At 36.0% G+C, this 25,085-nt stretch overlaps 2 protein-coding genes across 2 annotated transcripts; one reads left to right on the plus strand and one right to left on the minus strand.

Annotated features, from left to right (window-relative positions):
- Positions 1-10: 10 nt before the first annotated feature.
- LOC139133908 (squalene monooxygenase-like) lies at positions 11-14,826 on the plus strand. The gene is made up of 9 exons (XM_070700689.1): positions 11-712; positions 3,765-3,990; positions 4,324-4,504; positions 6,500-6,596; positions 7,673-7,958; positions 8,883-9,098; positions 9,823-9,942; positions 10,626-10,713; positions 11,264-14,826. Exons 1-9 carry the CDS (start codon positions 611-613, stop codon positions 11,466-11,468), a joined length of 1,521 nt encoding a protein of 506 aa, XP_070556790.1. The 5' UTR covers positions 11-610; the 3' UTR covers positions 11,469-14,826.
- Positions 14,827-18,426: 3,600 nt separating this feature from the next.
- LOC139133909 (uncharacterized) lies at positions 18,427-25,014 on the minus strand. The gene is made up of 3 exons (XM_070700690.1): positions 24,419-25,014; positions 23,184-23,406; positions 18,427-21,258 (listed from the first exon to the last, which is right to left on the minus strand). The coding sequence occupies exons 1-3, from the start codon at positions 24,927-24,929 to the stop codon at positions 20,937-20,939; spliced, it is 1,056 nt and encodes a 351-aa protein (XP_070556791.1). The 5' UTR covers positions 24,930-25,014; the 3' UTR covers positions 18,427-20,936.
- Between the last annotated feature and the right edge of the window lie 71 nt (positions 25,015-25,085).

Raw genomic sequence — 25,085 nt, forward strand, 5'->3', positions numbered from 1 at the left:
GGGAAAATGGGTCAGGGAACCAGACTAATTCAGAAACAGCCAGGAATCGTTTTTAAAACAGGTGTAAGTAATACAATTCCTTGGCTCACAGTTTTCGAAGAACACATAGTTATAAACCAATGTAAATACAAATAAGTGGTGAAATTGGCTTCATTTTCACTGTTCTTTTAAAAACTTTCACTGGTTATGAAATGTACGGTTCTTCTGATTGGCCGATTGAGGATCACCAGAGAATACAACGTTTTGATTGGTCCATATATGCCGGGTGACCCCAAGGTCATGGGAATGGGGTTACCAGCAGTCGAAACATTGACAGAATATCGAAGCCAGACAGTACATCACCTTGACAAAATTCGGGAAAATCTGTCCACAGCAGATTTTGAAAACTGTCGGCTGCCTTTTGACAGAAAGATATCGGATGAGGACAAAATGTATCGCTCGTCATCTTATACATGGTAACCGTCGTGAGGAGTCGAAACGAGCAACACCTCATTGCAGCATCGCCTGAGTAAGGAACTGGGAACCAGACGACGCATCCATATTAATCTATTGTTTTGAACGTCAATTAACAGACAGTTTAATAACACTGTTCATAAAGTTACCGGAAAAAATGTCGTATTTCGTAAATACCCAAAACGCGGCAGCAGCAGCTATCTTCTTCACCATTGGACTATTTCTTTATATAATATTCGGAAACCCCAAAGACAAAAAGGTTAGTGTAATCTCATAATTTAACTTCAATATATATATATATATATATATATATATATATATATATATATATATATATATATATATATATATATATATATATATATATATATATATATATATATATGTATTATACATTGTATATATTGCTGTGCTATCAATCTGCTACTATCCTGGTATATTTCTTGTATGAGCATCATGCTTGAGTTTAATACCCACCACTACTAGATTGGTGGGTAGATAATTCTTTGGTCCAGTAAAGAAATGTGTTTTTAAACCTTTATGCACAGAATTTGCTCTCTTCTAATTTTTCCTGGCAATCACCATAAATTTCCATTCCTTTACAAATTATGTGTTGTGTTTAAGTAAGAAGAAGTATAAGTTTTTAAGGTATTTTGATATGGTCAAAGATGAAATATTTGTACAACAGTATGATATTGAAGTTTTATTACAATCTATGAATAATCCAACTACAACAACTTTCATCAAAAATTTTGTCATATTAAATTAAAATGTAAAATCAATAGCTCAGCCTATGCGGTATAAAAATAGTCTATGACACTTCAAAAATGTTCGATTGTATTAGTGACTGAGTCAGTATGAATAATGTTTATAAAAGTTTATTTTTGAGGGATGATTATGGGGTGATAATTTTTATGTAATGAGGAATTCCTGGTCACATTTGTAAGAGATCAGCCATCATACAAAATGGAAAATCACAATGAAAAATGTATGTTTTGTGTCTGACATTCAGTATTTGAAACCCTTTTGTCATCAATCTGAGTATAACTGATCGCTTTCAGTGATGTAATCAGAATGATGTTACAAGAAAGCAGGGCGACTTAGTTAAAGTGTCTGACATTTTCTCAGGTAGAAGCAGTACAGTCGTGATTTTGTGGTCCACGTGAAGGTACTGTTGAAAATACAAAGTAGGGTCCCAGATTCATGGTTTGTGTGATATACTTTGCTGCTATCACGTATTTGAAGCATGCACCCAGATTTATGACAGTGAGTGTCTCAGCTGATATGACAGCTTCTATACATGCTTAGTATGGGTGTGTAAGGTATTTAGGCAAACCGCAATTCTACTTCAAAGTTATCTATGCAAAACATGTCATCTGTGGTCAGATAACTGATAGGCAAGTCCAAGAGGGTAAAGGTCATTGTACTCTCATTGGATAGAAGTCTTTGTACAGCACCCAGACATTACATCACACCATATCCACGTCAACCCCTAATTGACTTGATTGTATTGTTGCCATGGATATCACTGTCACAGACATGTCTAGTGGTGTGTGAACCTGTTTATAGTTCAGACTATACCAAATTTGTGAGCTTTGGACCTTTGCAAGAAAACTGCCATGCAGCATTCAGTGATCATGTTTACAGGGCTAGAAATTATTTATTGCATTTATTGCATTTACTGATGCAATGCAGTTATGTAATTATGTAATTTCCCACTTGTACTAAGAGTACTGTACGTCACAACACTTTCTGACAGTGTATGTTGAGTACTAATAAAATGTTAATGTTAATGGAATTTACTTTTTTCCCTGGTAGTCCATTTTATGAAGCTGGTAGCCCAGTGACCATGGCTGGTAGCCCGCCCATGCATATTTTAGTTTAGGGATATTTTTTTCAATAACCAGACAAGAAAAAGGTATTTTTCAAGATTCTGCGCATGAAGTGAATTTGCTAGTCAGTTGAGATGTGAATATTTGCACATCTTTAATACCCAAAGGAAATAGGTATAATGGACAACAGTGATACTCAAAAGGTTGGTGACCTATTGACAAACCGTTTCATTCTCAGAGTTGTCTGCAAATTTTGATAGTCGTCCTGACAACCACCTCCACCATGTCAGCATGACTGTAGCAGGGCTACAAATAGACCGTGGACTTTCTGTACTCGGGAGGAGGCATAATTTCTATATCATTATGATTGATACATTTTGATCAAAATGCAGTGAAAATGCGTTTTTTATTGGCCATCATTTTCTGTGCCTGTCATCCAAGTACATCAATCAGATACTGAAACTTTGTTGCAAAGTTCCACTGCACTTTCATCTTTGTAATTTGCATAACAAATAGGGAGCAGTCAAACAGGCAGAGACAGATGCTATGTCCAGTGGCTGGGTTGACTGCATTTAGCTCGTCCCTAAGAGACGGACCAGACTAGACAGAGACATGGCATGCCCAGTACTGATTGAATTGCATATCCCAGGCTTTGGTAGTCTGTGTGGGTTACCATTTCATGGATTTTGGTAGCTGCAGGGAAAAGTTGGTAGTGTGTGGATGCGGGACTGCTGCTTATTTCGAGCCCTGGCTTTCTATGCAAGGCTAATATACCTGTTGAATCTTTTAACTTCACCAAAATAAAAATTAATGTGTCCTTTTGCATTATCACCATTTATCGTCGAGGATTTTGAAAATGTCACAGAAATATTGATACGATGATACCCCTTTTGATGAAATAGAATCTGCATAAACCTCTCTGTCACTTTGACTGAGCCAAAGTAATGTTTACAATGAGCACGGAGATAGTTTCTCACTACCTCCATGCAATGAGGTTCAGGCAATTTTTCATCCAGTTGATGGTGTGTTCATGTCATTTTTGCCTAACCTTACTCTTTCCGAGTTCAGTCAGTGCTAAATTTAGCTATTCTCTTCTGTGGCTAAATTTCACCCAGGGCCAGTGAAATTAATGTTTTTGAGCAACAGTGCAGTCCAGTGTGTGATAAATCTGTGACTTTTGGAGCTGATAAGTTTTGAAAGGAAGGTTTTGGTTTATTGGGAATATATTCAGTTTATAACTTTGTAGCGGGTAGTGGTGACCTTGAAATTGATTTTGTGATGGCCAAGGTCATGACCTTTTACATCCGGACCAGCGAAATGTCTACAAGGACTGTTAATGTGACTTCATGTTTATTCTGTAAGCATACTGTACTCCAGACATCAACCAGATTTTGCATATGTGTACATATACCGGTATGTATTTATACTTTTATTTTGTTTTTCCATAACGCAACCTTTCTTCTTGATTACATTCTGTAGAAAGACAGGCAAACTAGAAGACCGAGTCCTAATTCAGCCAACAGCGATGAACCTGAAATTGTCATTGTTGGGTCAGGTATCTTGGGTTCAGCGATGGCTGCTGTTTTGGGGAAACAAGGTCGACAGATCACAGTGATTGAAAGAGACCTTAGTGAACCAGACAGAATTGTTGGAGAACTCTTACAACCAGGCGGTTTTAAAGTACTGAAAAAATTAGGGTTAGGTGGTAAGTCAAGCTTTCATACGTAATGTAATAAAGTAATGAGCTAATACTTGCTTGTGCTCGAATGTGTTACTGTTCAAACAGTTTCCAGACTGAGTGCCATTGAAATTATGCCCAAAAGAGATGTTAAGCAAAATCTAACACAATATACAAAAGCATAAATTTTATTATGGTAGTTAAGATGCAAGGTATGAGTTTGTTTGATTAGAACATTAGCAATATTTAATTTGTTTTGAAAGAATAGTTTTCTGAAAGACAATGCTGTATTTTGGTGAAAGCTGTAAAGATAGATAATTAAGTGTACAAAATTGAAAACAGCATCTTGGCTCTTGACAGATTGCGTCAATGATATAGATGCCCATGTTACACGTGGATATGTGGTTCACAACAGGGAAACTAATAGTGAAGTACTTCTGAGTTACCCCTCGGACGAAGGTAAAGAAATGCAAACAGGAAGAGCATTCCATCATGGCAGATTCATAATGCAACTTCGAAAAGCTGCAATGGCACAGAAGAGGTAGGTTTTCATTTACACTGTTCTGGTTCTGTCATTGATAGGCCTAGACATAAACTGCTACCCAATGTCTTTCTCAGGATCATTTGCAAATTTTCAGTACAGTCTAAGGGGTGTCTGATGTTCACATCTAAATAAAGTAATAGCAATGTCTTATAAGCCCACATACCAAATTTGAAAATCTATTTAACAGAGGTTGTACTGCAGAGAAAACGATGCTTTGACCAAAAAAAATTCAAATTATTAAATTTAAACTTTCTGTTGTACTTAGCATATAGCCTAAGACTCTAGGAATCTCCATCAACAATTCACAGACTGATCACTAAATAGATGCTGCCTTCTGTTTCATCACAACTTCTCCATAGCCAGTGGCAATAATGGATATAGAGAGAGATAAAGAAAGATACAGCAAATAAATAAATAAGTAAATAAATGAATGGCCTAGTTCAGGTTTCATTAAACTATGATGAAATTTGTATATATTTAAAATAATTAGTGTAGGTCAAAATTACCTATTCAAAAAACCCAACTGTTAAATGCCATTTGAATCATAGTCCCACAGAGATGATTTCAACATTCACAATCAGGGCAATATTTAACCTTTTTAACCCTTTGAGTGCGGCAATCTTTTTCCACCAAAATTTTGGTGCAATATTTTACCAGTTTTCATGAATTTTCCTGTAATTTTTTAATAATTTTGGATCAAAGGGACATAACATTTCATTGCCTACAGTTTTTGATCAAAATTTGGGGAAAACCTGGGGAAAAATTGTTTAAATCTAAATTCTAGCTTCCCTACTTGAACAACAAACTTAAGTGGAACAACATACTAACACACAAAATCAATCAACCATTCAACATGTCTCACCAATCAAAAATGAATTTTAAGCAACTGATGAAGAAAACTCTGTTTTCGAAACGTAGCGCCAAAGGATCACGGTGTCATATTAGTCTCTCCGCTCCAGTGCGGATTAACATCAAGACACGTAGATTACAGGTACATCTCGCCATGGCTAATCAACAATTTACATAAAACAGCCAAACATGACATACACTTACAATATACACAATATCATACACAAAATGCAAACAACCCAGATCTGACCATCTTCCCATGGGTATGGCATTGTCCACTCACCCACGCTCAAACCAGGCTGTGCGTATTTACATAACTTTTGTTTATACTGAGTATCCTTGCATAAACTATGAATCACTTATAATAAACTGTCGACTGTCAGATTTTGTGTTGCTGTTTACTACTGTGTTACTGTGAGTGGACAATGTGGGGGCCATACCTGTCCGAAGATGGTCCCCTCCATATCACATGATGCAAGCTCCAAGCTTGGAGCTTTTTTCCCATGATTCAAATTACATGGGCAACTTCCTGTACTATTTTTATCGGTTTTTGTAAAAAAACGCGCGAGTTATAAATGGCAAATATAGCTTTTCCGGGGTAAATGACCATAAAGCTAGCACATATGTAAAAATCATCCTTGGTGAACTTCCCCTTTAATAGGGTAAACCGTTTTACAAAATTAGCTTGGAGACCATGACATGATTAAGCCATTTATGATTGTTGTGTGTTTTGTTTCTGATTTACAGAAATAGTTTAGGACTTTGGAATGTTCTCTCCCCTTCTATGGTGATCTTTAATTAGTTGTTAAAAATGAAAAAGAAAAACTGATCAAATAAATTAAATTTTTGTTCCCTGGCATCTCAAGTGTGTAATGTGTCTGTGGTCATAGGTACTGGGTGGAGCTCATATAAATATAGCCTAGACCCTATTTCTTCACTTTGGCCTCCGTGCCCCTCCAGTGTGGCCGGAGGAACGGAGGCCAAAGCAAAGGCCTCCTGGCCCCACCCCACCCTCTTTGGGGTTGCACACATGCCTTGCTCAGTTTCACTCTGCACAAGGCTGTACCCTCCTGTTCTTTCATTTTTACCCTTCTATACTCAAAAACTTTCACAGCCCTGCTCTCCTGTACTGTCCTCTTTCAGTGTGAAATTCATTGAAGGTACTGTGAGCAAAATTCTTGAAGATGATGGGAAGGTTGTTGGTGTTACTTACAAAGATAAGGAAACTGAGGAAATAAAGGTAAGACTTTGGAAAGTGTAGATATTTTTCTGGTCCAGTAATTTGTCACATCTGTGTAAAGAGAAATGTGCCCTCTAAGCCTACTTAGCATGCCATGACTCATGAATATTCACTGTGACTCATGAAAATTTTCAGTTGAATAGGAAATTAAACATTGTGACACAAGAAAATTTCACAATTTTTTCAATTGACTCAAAAACTTCCTGAAAACTCTTTTGTTAGAGGGCACACTTTTGTTACTTTTGTTAATTGTTACTTGATACTTTTTCTGCCAGGGGTTTTACAGTTCACACTGATTAGAGTGATAACGGTTGAAAGTCAGCCAAGCTTTTCGTAAATGTACAAATCAAATAACCTTTCATTAGTTTCAGTTGATTGAAGATTGGAAGTCATATGCCCATTACCTATGAACATTCAGAGCGTGGATGTAAATTTTTGAATGATCATAACCACTCTTACTTTAACTGAAGTTTTTTTGAACATGAATTTCTTATACTTTTGAAGTATAAAAGAACTTTGCCACTTCAGTTCAGTATAACAAGAATTATCACTTTTTGCAGAATCTACTGCTGATCTTGAAAACTTGAAGTGAGATCGATCATGATGGTCATGAATTGTTACAGAATTGTCTAACTGTGAGCTTATAGGAATAACTAGAGTTTATAGCATATATGCCCTGATAGGTTAAACCTGGAATTGGAATGGACCACTGTACAAACAAAACCACGTGCATAAACGTGCACAGAACTACATGTATTTCTGTACACATTTGTACATGTTGGTTTGTTTTTACCGGCATCACTTCATCTCTTGGACATACAGAGCTGCAGAACACTGTACATAATTTTTGTTGCAGAGTAGAGCCATTGCTTTGACAGGGTGGGACACTAACTAGATCTGAAATTCAGTTTCAACAAATATATGGTAGATTTTTTGCGACGAAAGTTCGGTATGGCCCACTAAATGAAAAGAGGAACAGTAAATTGAGAACATCAAATGTATGAATATACTTGACAAGCTAAAGCTCATTCATATCTGTAGTTGTAGTAATTTCAAAATTATCTTCATCAATACAGGAGGTCTACGCTCCCTTGACGATTGTTGCGGATGGTTGCTTTTCAAGATTTCGTAAGAATCTAGTCAAGACGTCGGTGAAGACCTCATCTCATTTTGTTGGCACACTATTGAAAGACTGCCCTCAGTTTGCTCCTCACCATGCTGAAGTGGTTCTCACCAATCCATCTCCTATACTCTTTTATCAAATTGAGTCACATGAAACCAGGGTGTTGGTTGATATCAGAGGTACCATGCCAAGAGATCTTAAAGAGTACATGTTGGAACATATAGAACCACAACTTCCAGGTTGGTCTTAGTTTTCAACTGGTATTCCTGTAACTGAAAATGTACAGATTTTGTGAGTGGTAGAGTAGAACTAATTTCCAGGACATGTTTTTAACCATCGAGTTTGTGATATTCCTCTGTATCAAGAAACTTGCACATCATCATGTCACAATTTTTCTGCTCATAGTCAAGTTGAAAATCCAATATTTGCAACCATAAGATAGTTTGTATCAAAAAAACAGAGACAAGATACATGAGTAGATACATAATAATTTCTCTTTCTGACTGATGAATTTCTCCTGAAATTAAACTTTTTGTTGTAGTTGGCCCGATAAAACAGCAAAGTAGCTTGTGTACAACATGAATATATAAAAAATGCCTTTTGAAACATTTTATGTGATGTACTTCATTTTACATCACATAAAATGTATCAAATGTAGCTATAATGTTACAGCATGCAAATAGTCATATAGGACTCATCTTAGCAATGCGCAAATGACAACATACACCCTTTAAAAGATTCATTGGTCTCAGGGTACATGTATATAATGGTCCTTTATCATATTAGTGGAACAACTAGTTCACTAGCTTATGAATTAAAATAGACATTGTCTGTTTGTAGCGTCTTTGAAATGTAGTATTTTAGTACCATTGGTCAGTTTTTGACATCTAAATTATGTGTGAATATTGCAAAATTGAAAAATTGGCTTTTTCAGAGATATTTAAATGTTGATCGCCCACTGCATTTCACATTCCAGACATCATTTAGTAGATCCTAACATTCGTATTCAGAGCTCGAGATAGCCATACAGATGCTATCACACTCTTAAACCTAGTGTCACACGTGGTAAAGAGGCTTAGGTGTATGTCTCACATTCATATCATACAACAGGGTACAACACAAATAATAAATTTAATTTGTCTTCCTTTTATTCATATTTTCAGATCATCTGAGGGAACCTTTCAAAGAGAGTATCCTGAATGGCCGTATCCGTAGTATGCCTAATAGCTTTCTACCACCTGCCCCTGTGGAGAAACCAGGTGTTTTGTTGTTAGGAGATGCCCTCAACATGAGGCATCCACTTACTGGTGGTGGCATGTCAGTTGCATTCAATGATGTGTTTCTGTGGAGTAACCTATTGAAAGATATACCAGATCTTGGTAAGGAATTTGCCATCCTTATCTCGTGTGAAATGAATTTGTGCGCACTCATAGAACACATCATAGACACAATAGAACAGTACAGTCTTGTCTTTTCTGTAAATTACCTCAATTTCTATTTATATTCAGGTTCTTTTTGAAAATTTACACTGCTTGTGTATAAATATGCATATCAACTGAGATTCCAAAAGGTACAGTTTGTAATTTGTGCATTGTGAGGAGTGTGTTCTGTCATTCTATGCTGGCGCTTGGCAAGAAAGGTTCTATGGCCAAGCACAGGGACTGACTAGAATAAAAGTATCAAAACTAATCCATTTTCCTGTCATGAATGCTGTACTAATAGATTACAAAATACCAGATATAAGGCCATTCTCTATGGTATATACCTATTTATGCATGGTCATAAGGGTTTGCCAAAACTTACATTAATTCTTTTATTCAAAACAGAACACCACAGAAGCAGGTGGACATATACTTGCCTTAAGAAATTGACAGAAGAATTTTGCCTTTAAATACCAGACAGTGAAAGGGTTGTTGTCCTTCTTTGAATTGTCTGTTGCTTCTACTTCCCAGGCAGTTTTAGACTATAATTTCTTTAATTTCTGCATATCTAATGAAACTGTCAAATTATTACATTTCGATTTAGTCTTATTCCCACTCAAAAATCAAGACAAACTCAGTCTATTAAAATCATAACATTTTTTATTGTTTTTTAAATGTACAGGTGACTGGGATGACATGTCTAAAGCTCTGAGAAAGTTTCATTGGCAAAGGAAGAAGAACCACAGCTTTGTTGTGAATGTCCTGGCTCAGGCTCTGTATGAGCTCTTTGCAGCTAGAGATGGTATGTACTTAAGAATTTTACTGTCTAATTGTTTATCTTGAAAATAATTTTACAGCAAACCATTTGAAAATTGAACAACCATTAGATGAATGCATAGTAATGTAACATTGTCGTCATAAGGCAAAAAGAAAAAAACCGGGTGTTTCTGCTAACCACACCTACTCTGTTTAAATCCTCCAACTCTAAACTGATTCTCAGAAATCAGGCATGAATTTGATGTTTTTTGATGGCTCACACTCAAATAAGAATAAGTTCATGACCAACCTACCCTATTTACTTGGGGCTTGATATTCATATTTTTTTATTTTGCCTCATCATCATCATCATCATCATCATCATCATCACTGCTTATCATTGTTTCAGGGTTGGGGGTCGGGAGGGGGATTGATCCTAAAAACTTACAATTGCACAAACTTGATTCTTTCAGAATAAGCTGTTATCAGTATTAACAGATAAAAAGGGAATTTGTACAGAAACATTTTGGACAAAATGATGTTGAACCTAGGATGTTATTGTCCCATATCTTGTAAAGTTGACATACTTTTATGGAATCCATTTCTACAATGTACAAGACATTGAATGTTTGAACTCAGCGGATAAAATCACCCACACAGCAAATGTTATTAAGGTTGATACATTTGATACAGTAAACTTTCTGTTTTTTCTCTTTCTGTATTCTGTAGATGCATTGATGGATTTGAGAAATGCTTGCTTTCAGTATTTCAAACTAGGTGGTATGGCTGTGTCAGGGCCTGTTGGATTGCTATCCATGTAAGTACTACTCTCAGGCACAGAGAAGTGTGAATTATGCAATGCAATGGTACTGTTATTTGATGAAAGTGTTGGCATTTTGTGTAAGTCTGTGTATGTGAACAGCACACATCACTGCTGTATTCAGCAAAATTTATCAGTGGGCAAAAAACTATTTCTTTCAAAGGAGATACAAAAATATCAAAGATTTTTAGTCATCCTTCCAAATTTTGCATTGCTACATTTTCCTGATCTTATTTTCAGATGAGCATGCTCAAAGAGTTACATCACAACTGCTATGATCATTGATTTGTTAGCTCTGTGGCAACTCCAAGAAACAAAAATTATCATTAAAAATTCAGCTAATTTGAAATTAAATTTCTGAAACCCCAGAGCCTTGTAGAAATTTGATATCCCAAGTTAACTTTTCAATTACTGTATCACAGAAAATGGTATAATGCTAGTGCTAGAGGCACTTGCAGTGTCAGGAATTGTGATGTCATATGTCCTCACCGCTACTGTGATCACAAGTTTGGAATTTAAATTATTTCTGTTTTTCATGAATTTTCAGATTGAATCCAAAACCAGAGATTCTGATCGGCCACTTCTTTGCTGTAGCGTTTTATGCCATCTACTTCTCCTTCAAGATGGAGCTGTGGTGGAGCAAGCCCAAAGCCCTCTACAAGTCAGGGCTGATATTCCATAAAGCCTGTACTGTCCTATTTCCGCTGATCTGGTCAGAGTTGCACTCTGTCTTCAAGTACAAAACAAACTGAGGTGTTTCACTGCAGTTCTCTGTGGAAAGTTAGGACAAAGGAAAGAATTAAGAAACATTACGACCCAACAGCGCCCTCTTGTGACAAGAGGAGGGAGCTGTCTATTCCAATGCTTATCCATATGAGACTCATATCCCTGATTCATATCCTGTCAAGATGAAAACATTATATTGAGTTTCCTGTCATAATGATATGAGAATTACAAATCAATATTTTGTAAATCCCAACTTTTTTTACCAATGATTATACTTCTGTTACGATGCAGATCAAGACAAATTATTTACTGTACCCTGCAGAGTGGGTGATATACCTTCACTGAGTGTGGTAAAGATGTCAGAAAGATGTATTTTATCACATTATATGCTCTGAAGTTGGTAGTACAGTCTCAATAGTATTCCTACAAGATTGAGATACTTGTGTTTTCAATGAAATGTGCAATCATGTTGTCCTATCACATCCCGATATGTCAACACATACATTGTAAATGGATAATATGATCCCAGTGTTTTGTAACCAACTTAAAACTTTCCATCGAAAGGAAAGTTTCTCAACAATTGGTGAAAAGAAATTTGAACAAATTTTTTGTATAATTCATCAGAAAACTTCAGTGATACTAGCATGTCTTCTTCTGTATTCATCCATGGAATATTTGTGGTCCATATTACTTTCTGTCAAGGCAAACTGATTGGTTTTCACATTGGTGAAATGAGTTATCAGAACCAGAATGGTCTGCTTCACAATGACTGTCACCTGTGAAATTATATCTTAAAAAGCCCTGATAAAATAGTTTCTCTGTTACTACATGGTAGATATCCTTTGTAGCATTAGGATTCTATTGTTTATCTAGACTTTTCATAGACTGAATCAATGCACATGATGCTTCCCTATATATGCTCATACGCTTTACTTATTTCTGCAACTTCCAAAGGCAATGCAAAAATTTGTCAAGATTTTCACCGGATATGAATGGAAAAATCACCCAAAATATGTTCAGTTAACTTAGTATTCAGTCTTTTTTTAAAATTGTCTCAACTATTTACACTTGTTAATTGTATTATGTTAAGGAATATTTATGATAAACAAACTCAAAGTGTCCTCCTTTTTGTAGATCCTGCACCCAGTTCCTTTGGCGATTTCGTAAAAAAAGCCAATGTTTTTGAGTCCATATTTGTAGTTACGGGAAACTATCCGAATAAGGGCTATCACTTTATAAGCAACAGTTCTGTGTCTCATATAATTTTTGGGCTATACTCTGTACTACCAGTTAAACTATTATGTGTGCTATTCACATCCTATAACATTCCACATTTTTATACATAGGAATCTCCTGTATATTCAGTGAATCAGTGTCTTCTTGTGCCAGTAAATGAATCACAACTGGTCATGAACCAGAACAGTGTCTTTTTTGAAGAACTTTCTGTACGACATTGTTTTGCTGCATTGTTGCTGATACTGTGTTTTTAATTGATTTAAATCATGCCAGAATAATATTAATGTGCAATTTTGCTGAAATACTTTGAAAAAGAGATCTTCCTGCTTGATAATTATGAGCAACTGTAGATTAGTGAAACATTGTAATGGTAGATTATTTTACAAGGTTTCAACATTTTAAGGGGTCATCTAGACGATTGACCTTAACCAAAATCAACTCAAACTCTAAGACTCCGTAAGCTAGTTTTAAATAATTAACCTTTCAGTTTTTTTCCACTGATCTGCTGTTTTGCTAAGTTTTTTTAGTTTTTATGGAAACTCAAATGAAAGTAGCAACATAGTAATTTATGTCTATGGCTTGCCATCTGACTGTACATTTCTAAGTAGCCATTTAATACAAAATACTTACAAATGATATCAACATGAACTTTCATTCCTCCTGCATGGTTGTCACCATAGTCTCTGTAAGGAAGACTGTGTTTTTCTACTTAATATTAATAGCTTCTTCAGTACTGCCTGCTGGACTAGATTTCTTTTGCACAAGAGAAATTTTCCAACAAGGAAAATTTGTACTGATATTCCAGTATATAACATTCTCTCACGTTTCTTGACCACATCACAATTTTGTCATCTCTGGTTTCTTACACAAATCTCATTTTCAGGAACTATTCTAACAAGATAACACCACTTTATTAAGAAACGCTGGCACAGAACTGTTATTGACAATGGCAGTACCAGTGATCAGTGCTCCTTGTGAGACAAAAATCAAATTGGCATGTGTTATGGGTGCAACAAGATGCAGGAAGTGATAAAATATGAAGTTGGAAAATACCTAGCTAAAGAAATCGAGAAATATACCGACAAAGTTAGAGATTTATTGTACAAGAAGTGTAGTATTATTTAAGCAAAAGTGCAGCAAAAATCTTGTATTATTCATGGCCTGTAAAGTACTTTGTGCAGCTTATGATAGCATATAAGGTGTTAGATGTAGCTGATGTACTGGTTAGTGTGTTATTATCATGCTTTGTGTCAGTTTAATATTGACGACAAACTTTATACAGGCAGCTCTACATGATACAGTATGTGCTCCATGAGTTCTAATATCAGATATGAATAAAGCAATTGCACGATGATGGTCTGCTAAGAGAAATATATCACACAGTGATGTCAGAATAAGTTATGGTGCTATGGAACCTCATTGTAAACTGACAGTGGCTTTCAAATTTCAAACTTTGCTGGTGTAATGACAGACTAAAATTTTTCATGATATGTCTTGATACATCAGCATCAAATCTACTTAAATGAAAGATAATTCTGGCAATCTGAGGTAGATGTAGTGATGTAATTTGTAGGCTGTGTAAGAAGCATATAGTTAGATTCAAAATAATAATTTTGTGACCGTGTTGTGTTATTTACTGCAGTACACAACTAGAATGGTAATTCAAGTGTTTCAATGACACTTTGAGCAAACCTTTGCCCAGGTAGTTGTAGCAAAACACTTCAAATTTAAGGAAGTCTGTGCCACAGTGAGCAAAGTTTTCTTGCACTTCATCATAAGATATGCTTTTCATCACTTATTGTTGAATAGAAAAGTAACAATCATAGATCTGTTATTAGTATTGCCAATACTCTGATATCAGTGTAACACAACACTAGTGTCTGTTTCCTTTGTGTAGAGATCACAACTATATCAATGGCACTCTCATTCTGATGTTTGCAATATGCCTCATGTGGTTGCTGTACTTTCATAGTCTTATTAATAACCCACCGATTTCTGGATGATTTCTTGGACAGGATTTTTCTCACATAATTATCAAAAGTCAGTATTTTAACAGAGACATGACAATTGTACCTATCTGCTTGATGTCATTTCATTTGGTCACTGTTTTGGTCAGATTTTGTCAATAAAATAAAGCTTTCAACCATATTCAACTGGTCATGAGTGTAAATAAGATGATTAATGAATGGTATAGCCTTGACAATGCTGAAGATATAATGTTTATGAATCAGGTAGCTACACAGACCGTGTATTTTCAACCAACATTTGTCTGTTGAGATCAAATGCAAAAATTTAGATCTTTGGCGAAGATTGCTGGATACTGCTATCACTTGCATTGAGAAATCACAATATAGTAATAATTACAGTGGTATTAATGTTACTTTATTCAAAGTTACTTTTAATCTACAGAAATGTAATCAGTTGTAGCTGGGTTGCTTTCAAGTATCAAAACAGTATCCCAAGTTGTCTTTTTGGACACCGTGGTGCGAAGCACCAAAGGTGTCCTATGTTGCCACAATGTCTGTGTGTGTGTCCGTCTGTTCGTCTGTCCGTCCGTCCGAAGACAGATTTTGTTCCACTCATAACTTAAGACCCTTAGGTCCGATGTCATGCAATTTGGTATTTGGTATTATCATGATGAGACTTAGATCTGATTAGATTTTGGTGGGTGTGGCTTATTAATTAATTGCTCATTTGCATATTTCATGACTTTTTTCGTTCACGCAGATATCTCAGAGACGCCTGGAGCAATTTCGTTCAAACTTGGTAAAAGGATAGTACTCTACCTCATACAGATGCACGTTGATTTGTTTCACAATGCGATCAAATTTGGCCGTGTTAGAGGACTTTTTAGTTTTCACCTCCATAGACTCCCATGTTTAAGGCAGTCCATAGACTCCCATGTATAAGGAAGTCCATAGACTCCCATGTATAAGGCAGTCCATAGACTCCCATGTATAAGGCAGTCCATAGACTCCCATGTATAAGGCCAAGAAAAATAAAAATTTAGTTTCTCATCGTATTCATATTGCAAAAAGGATGCAGTGACACAGTTTTTAGTCCCAACAGATAAAGTCCAGGGGGCTCATAGATTGGGTCATGTCAGTCCGTTAGTCCATCCATGTGAGTCCATCCGTTCACGCAGATATCTCAGACGCTTTGACAAAATGTCACGTGACCTTTGACCTCAAATATACATATTTGTCCATAACTCGGTAACCACAAGTGCTAAACCTTTCATATATGGTATGATGGGACACCCTATGACGCCACATATTGTACCTCATTAATTATGTGCATATCTAATTTTGAGCAAGCCAATAGAGCTAGAGGTCTGATTTTTGGTATATATGGATAACTTAGCAATACAATATTTTTGACCAAAATGTCATGTGACCTTGGTGACCTTTGACCTCAAATATACATATTGTCCATAACTCGGTAACCACAAGTGCTAAACCTTTCATATATGGTATGATGGGACACCCTATGACGCCACATATTGTACCTCATTAATTATGTGCATATCTAATTTGAGCAAGCCAATAGAGCTAGAGGTCTGATTTTTGGTATATATGGATAACTTAGCAATACAATTTTTTTGACAAAATGTCATGTGACCTTGGTGACCTTTGACCTCAAATATACATATTTGTCCATAACTCAGTAATCACTAATGCTACACCCTTCATATTTGGTATGATGGGACACCTTATGACGCCACATATTGTTCCTCATTAATTATGTGCATATCTAATTTTGAGCGAGCCAATAGAGCCAGAGGTCTGATTTTTGGTATGTACGGATAACTTAGCAATGCTATTTTTTTGACAAAATGTCACGTGACCTCAATTACCTTTGACCTCAAATATACATATTTGTGCATAACTCAGTAACCACAAGTGCTACACCCTTCATATTTGGTATGATGGGACACCTTATGACGCCACATATTGTACCTCATTAATTATGCACATATCTAATTTTGAGCGAGCCAATAGAGCTAGAGGTCTGATTTTTGGTATATAGGGATAACTTAGCAATACAATTATTTTGACAAAATGTCACGTGACCTCGGTGACCTTTGACCTCAAATATACATATTTGTCCATAACTCAGTAACCACAAGTGCTACACCCTTCATATTTGGTATGATGAGACACCTTATGACGCCACATATTGTACCTCATTAATTATGCACATATCTAATTTTGAGCGAGCCAATAGAGCTAGAGGTCTGATTTTTGGTATATAGGGATAACTTAGCAATACAATTATTTTGACAAAATGTCATGTGACCTCGGTGACCTTTGACCTCAAATATACATATTTGTCCAAAACTCAGTAACCACAAGTGCTACACCCTTCATATTTGGTATGATGGGACACCTTATGATGCCACATATTGTTCCTCATTAATTATGCACATATCTAATTTTGAGCGAGCCAATAGAGCTAGAGGTCTGATTTTTGGTATATAGGGATAACTTAGCAATACAATTTTTTTGACAAAATGTCATGTGACCTTGGTGACCTTTGACCTCAAATATACATATTTGTCCATAACTCAGGAACCACAAGTGCTACACCCTTCATATTTGGTATGATGGGACACCTCATTAATTATGCACATATCTAATTTTGAGCAAGCCAATAGAGGTAAATGTATGATTTTAGTATATAGGGACAGACTATAGGATAGAAATTTTTTGACAAAATGTCATGTGACCTCGATAACCTTTTACCTAAAATACACGATTATGTCAATAAATAAGTAACCACAAGTGCTATGTCCTTTATATTTAGTAGGATGGGAGACCTTATGACAACACATGCTTTACCTCGTTAATTATGCCCATATATAATTGTGGGCAAGCCAATAGAGCTAGAGGTCTGAATTTTGGCATATATGGATTAATTAGCAATACAATGGGGTTTTTTTTCAAAATGTCACGTGACCTTGATGACCTTTGACCTTGAATATGCATATATATGCATAACTCAGTAACCACAAGTTCTTTACGCTTCAATTTTGATAGGATAGTAGACCTTAAGATGTCACATCTTGTACCTCATTTATTATGCACATATGTATTTCTTGGCAGGCCAATACAGCTAGAGGTCTGATCTTTTTCCCGATTTAGAACCATAACTTAGACATGCCTCATGTTTCAAAATGGGAACAATGACATAGACCTATGTGTCCATAGATCTGAACATATACACTCCAGTGATACTTCTTAATGACCTCATTTCCCTGCCCCATCAAGACTAATACTCCTATTACAAGTGGGGACTATGTCATTGTCAATGACTTGTTACTTCTAGAATATACAGAATATTATCTCACATAGTGAGTGTCTGAATATTATTCTGAATTGTATTCTAAAGCACATTCTGAAAGGACTCTTCTGGAATATACAGAATATTATCTCACATAGTGAGTGTCTGAATGTTATTCTGAATTGTATTCCTAAGCACATTCTGAAAGTAACTCTTCTGAAAATTTCACATTCTTTGCCACTGCACCATCTCCCTAATACATACTGATGACCAACGGTGTCCACTCAAGTCTCACTTTGATTATAACTTACAATTGAACTTTCACTGATATTCAGAGAAGATATCTCCAAACATGGTGCACGATGATGTTAACTATAGGTGTTAACCCTTTCCCAAACCACTCTGTGATGCACCATCATAACATGTCTTTCAAATAAAATCTTGATTGATATTGAAGCTGTAAACAAAGCTGCTTATCATGTTTACTTATCGCAACAGTTTGACATTTTGAAAATAATGATGCTTTCAAGTGAGTTTGCAAACTGATGCTGATCTTTTTATTAATTTACATTTAATAAAAGCATCAGACACAGGAAAAAGGGAATTCTGTTTCAATCTTTAACAGAAAAACACTTCACCTTAAAGACGTTAGTTTGTTTAACATCATATGATAATTGAACTAATCATCGGCAATGATTGTCATTGTTATTAGGAATATACAAATGCAAGTTTAATGACGATTGGCCAATCATGATATTGATCATACAACTCCAACATGGCAATGATCTGATCCTGTTCTTTTCTCTGGCAAAGATGGATTTCAAAATTAAGTAAACAGTAGTGAAGAATTAAACTGGCTACTTCATCTCAAGGATTTCATCCTAGCTCATAGAAACTGAACAGAATTATATCATCCCCTTCAACAGAGGGTGAATTTTACTATCAGTTATATGGGGGAAGATGCAAAGATCGCCTACCATTTAATGCCATCATCTTTAGTGACTAATCAGCATTTCCACTGGTAAAGTTGATTCCAAATAAATATTTTTGCCCACCACTAAAGTAAATTAATAAATAAGGCCGCGTTAAAAAAAATGGTGAAGGGGGGGGCTGGAGGAATTCAGGGGGGATTCGAAAATTTTTGGGGTAGTCGAGGGGGGGACTTGAAAGTTTTGCTCTGCCTATAGGGGGGGGACCTGAAAATATTTTGACTCCCAACATTTTGATGTCGTCCAATGGTTCTAATGTTAGTAATAATTAAACAAAATCTAGAACCGTTTTGTCACATTTTATGTCTTTTATAATCTCGAAAAAATCTAAAAATGTATGAATGCCATTAAATTTTCGTAAAACAAGTTGGCCTTGTAATGGGGCAGGAGCTGCAACTGTTGATAATTTTTCAATATTTCTATGCAATGTATCAAACACAGTTTCTTGGTGTCTCTCTACAGCATGCTGAAAAACACAAAATTCAGTTTGTCAACAAAGCCCGTTTGTCTAAATATTGGTGATAATTGAATGATACAAATGCACGGTACACGTAGGCTGTATTGGCAAGCTGAATATTTGACAGCTCAACATGCTGTAGGGAGTAGAACAAGAACGCAATTGTATAAACTGAACAAAAATATTGTCAAAATAAAAAGTTAATACAACTACTGCCCTGCTACTACATACTGGCAGTGACAGTGATATATAAGCTAATATATGTAGCTCTGACTCTGATGTAGTTTAAGAAGAGTTTTGGTCACAGGACACTCAATTGACAGTGAAACATACATCTACTTGTACACAAGATCCAGCCAGACAGCAACACATAGAAGACTAGGGGAATAACAGTTACCATGGATTTTTGAATTCTGGCATATGAGAACAATCAAATATTCTAGAAAAAAGATGGGGTCACCATACTTGATCTTATACAAATGTATCATGAAAAGTCAGTTTTTCTAAAATCACTTAAAATCAATATATAAAACCATTCATTTCAAGTTCAAGCAGTGAATGAAATTTTCACATCTCATTGTACCAATAACACAAAAGTAAAACTTTGAACAGTAAACACTCGAATTTTGATGGAAAAATGTGTGACTAAATGGAATCATTTATTTTTTATCAAAATTGCCATTATTACACCCAAAATTTCTGAGATTAAAACATTAATATCATGGAATATTTTAACCTTCCAGTATTGTCAATTTTGTAAAACATAAGTGGCATCTAAGTTGAATAGGCCTATGTCTTGTACTTTTGAAAAGAAAAAGTCAGTAGGTCACTGTGCTCATTTTTTCACAATTTGGTTAAACATAGCTAGGAATACACAATTTTCATACTCTCTCATGATTGTCATTTTGTGTGCTTTTCAGCTGGTGCCATTGAACTGGCCAGAGTTGGATAAACTCAAGTCGGCTTAGACTGATAAATCCAAAAAGTCCACCGATGCATTTAAAAATGAATCAATTTAAGAACTTGCCCTAGGTATATGGCTCTTCAACCTGCTGATGAGAGGTGTTGAACATCCGCGTGCAGAATGACACATTACATGTTTATTTTTACTCTGCGTGCATTCCTAATAAATATGCGGCTATGGTAATTTGAGGGGGGGGATTTGAAAATTTTTGAGAGTATTGAGGGGGGATCTGAAAAAAAATTAGATTTCAATCGCAAATCCTCCAGCCCCCCCCCCCCCTCCCCCCCCCCCACCATTTTTTATGAACGCGGCCGTACTCCTGCCGAGTTTATCCTTGCTAGATTTATTTTGAAATTTGTGAACAAATTGGCAGTTGAATAAAACTATTCAATCTTTTCATATTTACATGTATATTTAAACAATCTTCTTTTGTAACTTGTAAAATCTTATCTGAGTTTGAAGGGGAACTTCACAAAGCTTTGACACAGTAATTTCACATTGCTCAAATGTCAGAGTAAAGCAAATACACAGATTGTTCTTCCAAGAATATCTCATACATCAGGAACTAATGTGTCGTGGTTTGCCATGGTTTTGGTTTCCTATCCATGGTGGACTCCAGTGGTGATGTGTTTGTTGGTTGAATATTCAATTCCTCAACTCCAGGCAGAGGTTCCCCTTTTTCAATCTTCTGCAACAGGTCAAAGAAAGATGACGGATATTGTGGTCCTGTTTCATTGACCTGAGAAGATGAACATGCCTCTGGCTCAAGCTTTGACTCCTCAAGCATTGCACCTGTACTTGTTGCCTTGACTACATCATCCTTTGTATCCATGGAATTATCTTGTAACCACTGTTCATATTCACTGAGAGATACTTTGTGATGAAATCTGTTGAAATGAGAAAGATATCAATGAGTTGATGGCAACTGTAATTTGAATATCCTACTTTTTAGCTATATAGACTATAGTCTGTAGAAGCTATTGGGATGGGTATCCGTCCGGCGTCTGTCGTCAGTCTGTATGTATGTATGTATGTCCGTTTGTGAGACGTCCGTCCACTCAAATATTTTGAGAACCACAGTACAGATTTGATATTTGTTGTGTAGATGAAAATATGATTTTGAGAAACTTTTTTTTTGATGTTGTTGAAAATATGCAAATTAGTGCCAAAAAAGGTGTTTTTGGTAAAAAATCTTCTTCTTCATAAAGGCTGGTCAGACAGCTTTGTTATTTGGCACACAGGTCCCTAGGGATAACCCAACTTAGATTTGTTCAAATTGTGATGAAATATGCAAATCTGTATTTTTAAGGAATTTTTTTGTCATTTTTGGTCAAAAATTTATTTCATCAAAACTGCTCGTCTGACAGTTTTTATATTGGTATACAGGTCCCCACAGATGAACTATAAAATATGATATATTGAATATATGGCAAAATCTGCAATTTTGTATTTTTGGTGCAATTTTTGCCATTTTTGGTCAAAAAATGTGTTTCTCAAAAACTACTTGTCTGATGCCTTTGATATTTGGTATACAGGTTCCTAGGGGTTGTCTTAGTGTGATATATTGAAATTTGATGAAATCTTCAATTTTTGTATTTTTGGGTCAATTTTTGCCATTTTTGGTCAAAATATTTGTTTCTCAAAAGTTACTCATCTGATAGCTTTGATATTTGGTATACAGGTTCCTAGGCTTTATCTTAATGTAATATATTGAAATTATGATGAAATCATCAATTTGTATTTTTGCAGCTAATTTTGCCATTTTTGGTCAGGCCATCCTGAAATGAGCTATCAAAGATATCCACCTTCTTCATCAATACATGTGTCACAAAAAGTTATTCTCTACATAACACAGCAGAGCTCTGTCAACTGTTGGGTCACTTGTTTTTTCAAAACCGCTGGTCAGACAGCTTTAATATTTGGTTTACAGGTCCCTAGGATGACCTTAGTGAGATAATTTCATACAGTCAGGAAATACTTAATTTTGTATCCATGTCTATAGTAGCTTCAGGGACTTTGGTCCTATGTTCTTGATATTAAAGTCATGATTGCCAAGTTTACCTCAGCGATCATAAAAAGGAAAGACTGAATATCACATGCAGGTTCCTGTTCCGGTAACCTTGTCAACAGACTTGCAACTTCAACATTTGATATTGCAATTATGAAAAAAGCTGACGAGCACTACTGATGAACAATATGTGGGCTATTTAAGAATATACACACTTCATGTATGAAGAATAAACCCTCTGAACTAGAGTGAATGCAAACTGTCGGTGAATTCTGAAAATTAAGCAGAACCATTTAGCTGTACATGGACCTTCAAACCCTGTTTATGCAACACACTCTTTGATACTTAAAGCTTTACACTTCAAAACTTAGGTTCATATTTGATCAAGAACCAAATTCAACTAAAATCAGGAATTCAAATGTAAAGTTTGAATACAAGAAGCAGATTGCTTCAAATAAATTTACTACAGGTATTTGAGATTCAAAATTACTGCCACTCTGGTTGTCTTAATTTTACGAGAAAGATTAAGTTTTTAATTTTAACAAAACAAGGTTGTGAAAAAAATTAATACTCTCCTCTTCTCTTTAAGAGGAGTTCACAACAGTGCCAGAGAGTCCAAATTTTGAGGGTTGGAAAGTATCCAAAGTGTCTCCACTAAAATAGACATAACCTGGAATTGAAGTCAATCTGCATGAGCTATCCTTTGAACACAAAAATTTGATGCAAATGTATGTTTTTACCTAGCTAAATTTGACCTTCAGAAAAGAAACAAGGTAGAAAAGTTAATTAAGGGATAATACTCACTTTGAAAAATAAAATAATTTGGCTTGTAGTACGGACTGATCACCTTGACTAGCTGATAGTATGCTACTGATGCCAGCTTGAAATTTATGATCATTCACAAAATCATAATTATGAAATGTTTTGTATATTGCATTTCTTTTTTCTTCACAGGCTAGCTTCACTTCCTCAATGTTGTGTGGTTTTGGAATGGGAAGATTCCATTCTGTATTTTCTTGAATGTGATCTGTTGAAGAACAACAACAGTGACGCATCAGTGAAAAGTGCCAATGTATGGATGCATGCATATTCCATGATCTGAAGAACATGAAAATGCTTTAGTGATAACAATTTATTGTAACTGTCATTAGATATTCGTAAAGTTTCTATAAATGAGTATAACAATAATAATTTGAATTCTAATACATATTTTTACCCATGGCAAATAAATTATCATCAGTGATGTATTTTTGTTATACTTATATGTCAATCTTCACGCATTGCACATTTTTAAAAGATAAATCTGGGAATGTAAGTATGTGGATGTTTGGGTTCAATGTGAGATTGAATCTGCACTAAGTACTAAAGCATGACAGCATTTAAACTTATGTAATGCCTTGGCAAAAATTCTTTGAGCCCCTTATCCCTACATCCCCTTGGTGACAGGATAAAAACTACTATAAGCAAGGTTAGGTAGCATTCACAAGCACCTCTGGAGGGGAGATTTGCCAATTTTTCAACATATCTTGTTTTCCGTATGAACTGCACTCACTTGTTCCACTCTCCACAGCATGCTGGAATAACAAATATTCAAAATATTCTGTTTGGCAAAATACTTTGTATATGTATAAAGATCATAATCATTGTTATTGATGACAAATTAATTCTAGTCAAGACTTGAATTAAATATTGAACAGTAAAATTGCCGACTGTTCGGTCATGGCTGTGTTGATAGTCTTCATCATACTTGAGGGAGTAGAACAAGAAACTGCAGTTGATACACGAAACAAAACCACCAAAATTTAGCCAAAAGTTAAATAATACTCATAAATGGACAACCCAACACATGTTTCATATCAATCAGAGACAGTTTCGTTTCGACCCCCCCCCCCCTTTAAGTTCCCAAACCCTTTAAGTGCCCCCCCCCCCACATACCCTTGATATTTTCAAATCCCCCCAGGGTTTTGTGAATGTAGCCTAAAGGTTTAGCGCCCGGGTAATAGTAGCTGGATTGGCGATTTCAGAATCGGGGGCTTTACCAATGCATGCTGCTTGCAACCAGTCTGCAACTGGTCTGGCTAGCTGCGTCCATACATCCACAACATGTTCGTCTGCTGTTGCTCCACCGGAAACCAAACGACAATACTTCAGTACGAACTCTGCATACGCCAACGGTTGGCAACTTGGGAAGGGAATCGTTGACTTTGTGTGCTGCAGGTTCGTCGACTGTTGTAGATAAATTCCTAAAGTTTCGATTATCTTCGAGCACAGATCTTGCGTAATAGGTCCAATTTTTGGCGTTTGGTCTGATTCAAGCACACAAAGGCAAAGTCCAAGGCTGTTAACTGTCATTTCTTCACTTGGTGTTGATGTGATGGCGTCTGCTACTCCAGAATTTCGACTTATGGTCGGAAACAGCTGTTTACAGGTCGTCAAAAGATCCATCCCGGACGTGTCCTCTTTCGATTTATCGTCACTAAAACACATTCTCAAATCAGTCATTAACCAACGCAACTGCAAATCGTGAATTTTTGAAGGCTCTGCCATCATGAGTTTCGTAATAAAACCTCTCGTTCAAGTTCTTGTCTTCAGTGGCAGCAGAGCAATGCATCCAGACGACACTCCTCCCTTGCACGGTCAAAGGTCACAGACTCGTTTCACGTTCCTAGACTTGTGTTCATTGGTCAAATTGGTAACGATGGGCCA

Source organism: Ptychodera flava, chromosome 5 (assembly GCF_041260155.1).
Source record: "Ptychodera flava strain L36383 chromosome 5, AS_Pfla_20210202, whole genome shotgun sequence".
NCBI classification, from domain to species: domain Eukaryota; kingdom Metazoa; phylum Hemichordata; class Enteropneusta; family Ptychoderidae; genus Ptychodera; species Ptychodera flava.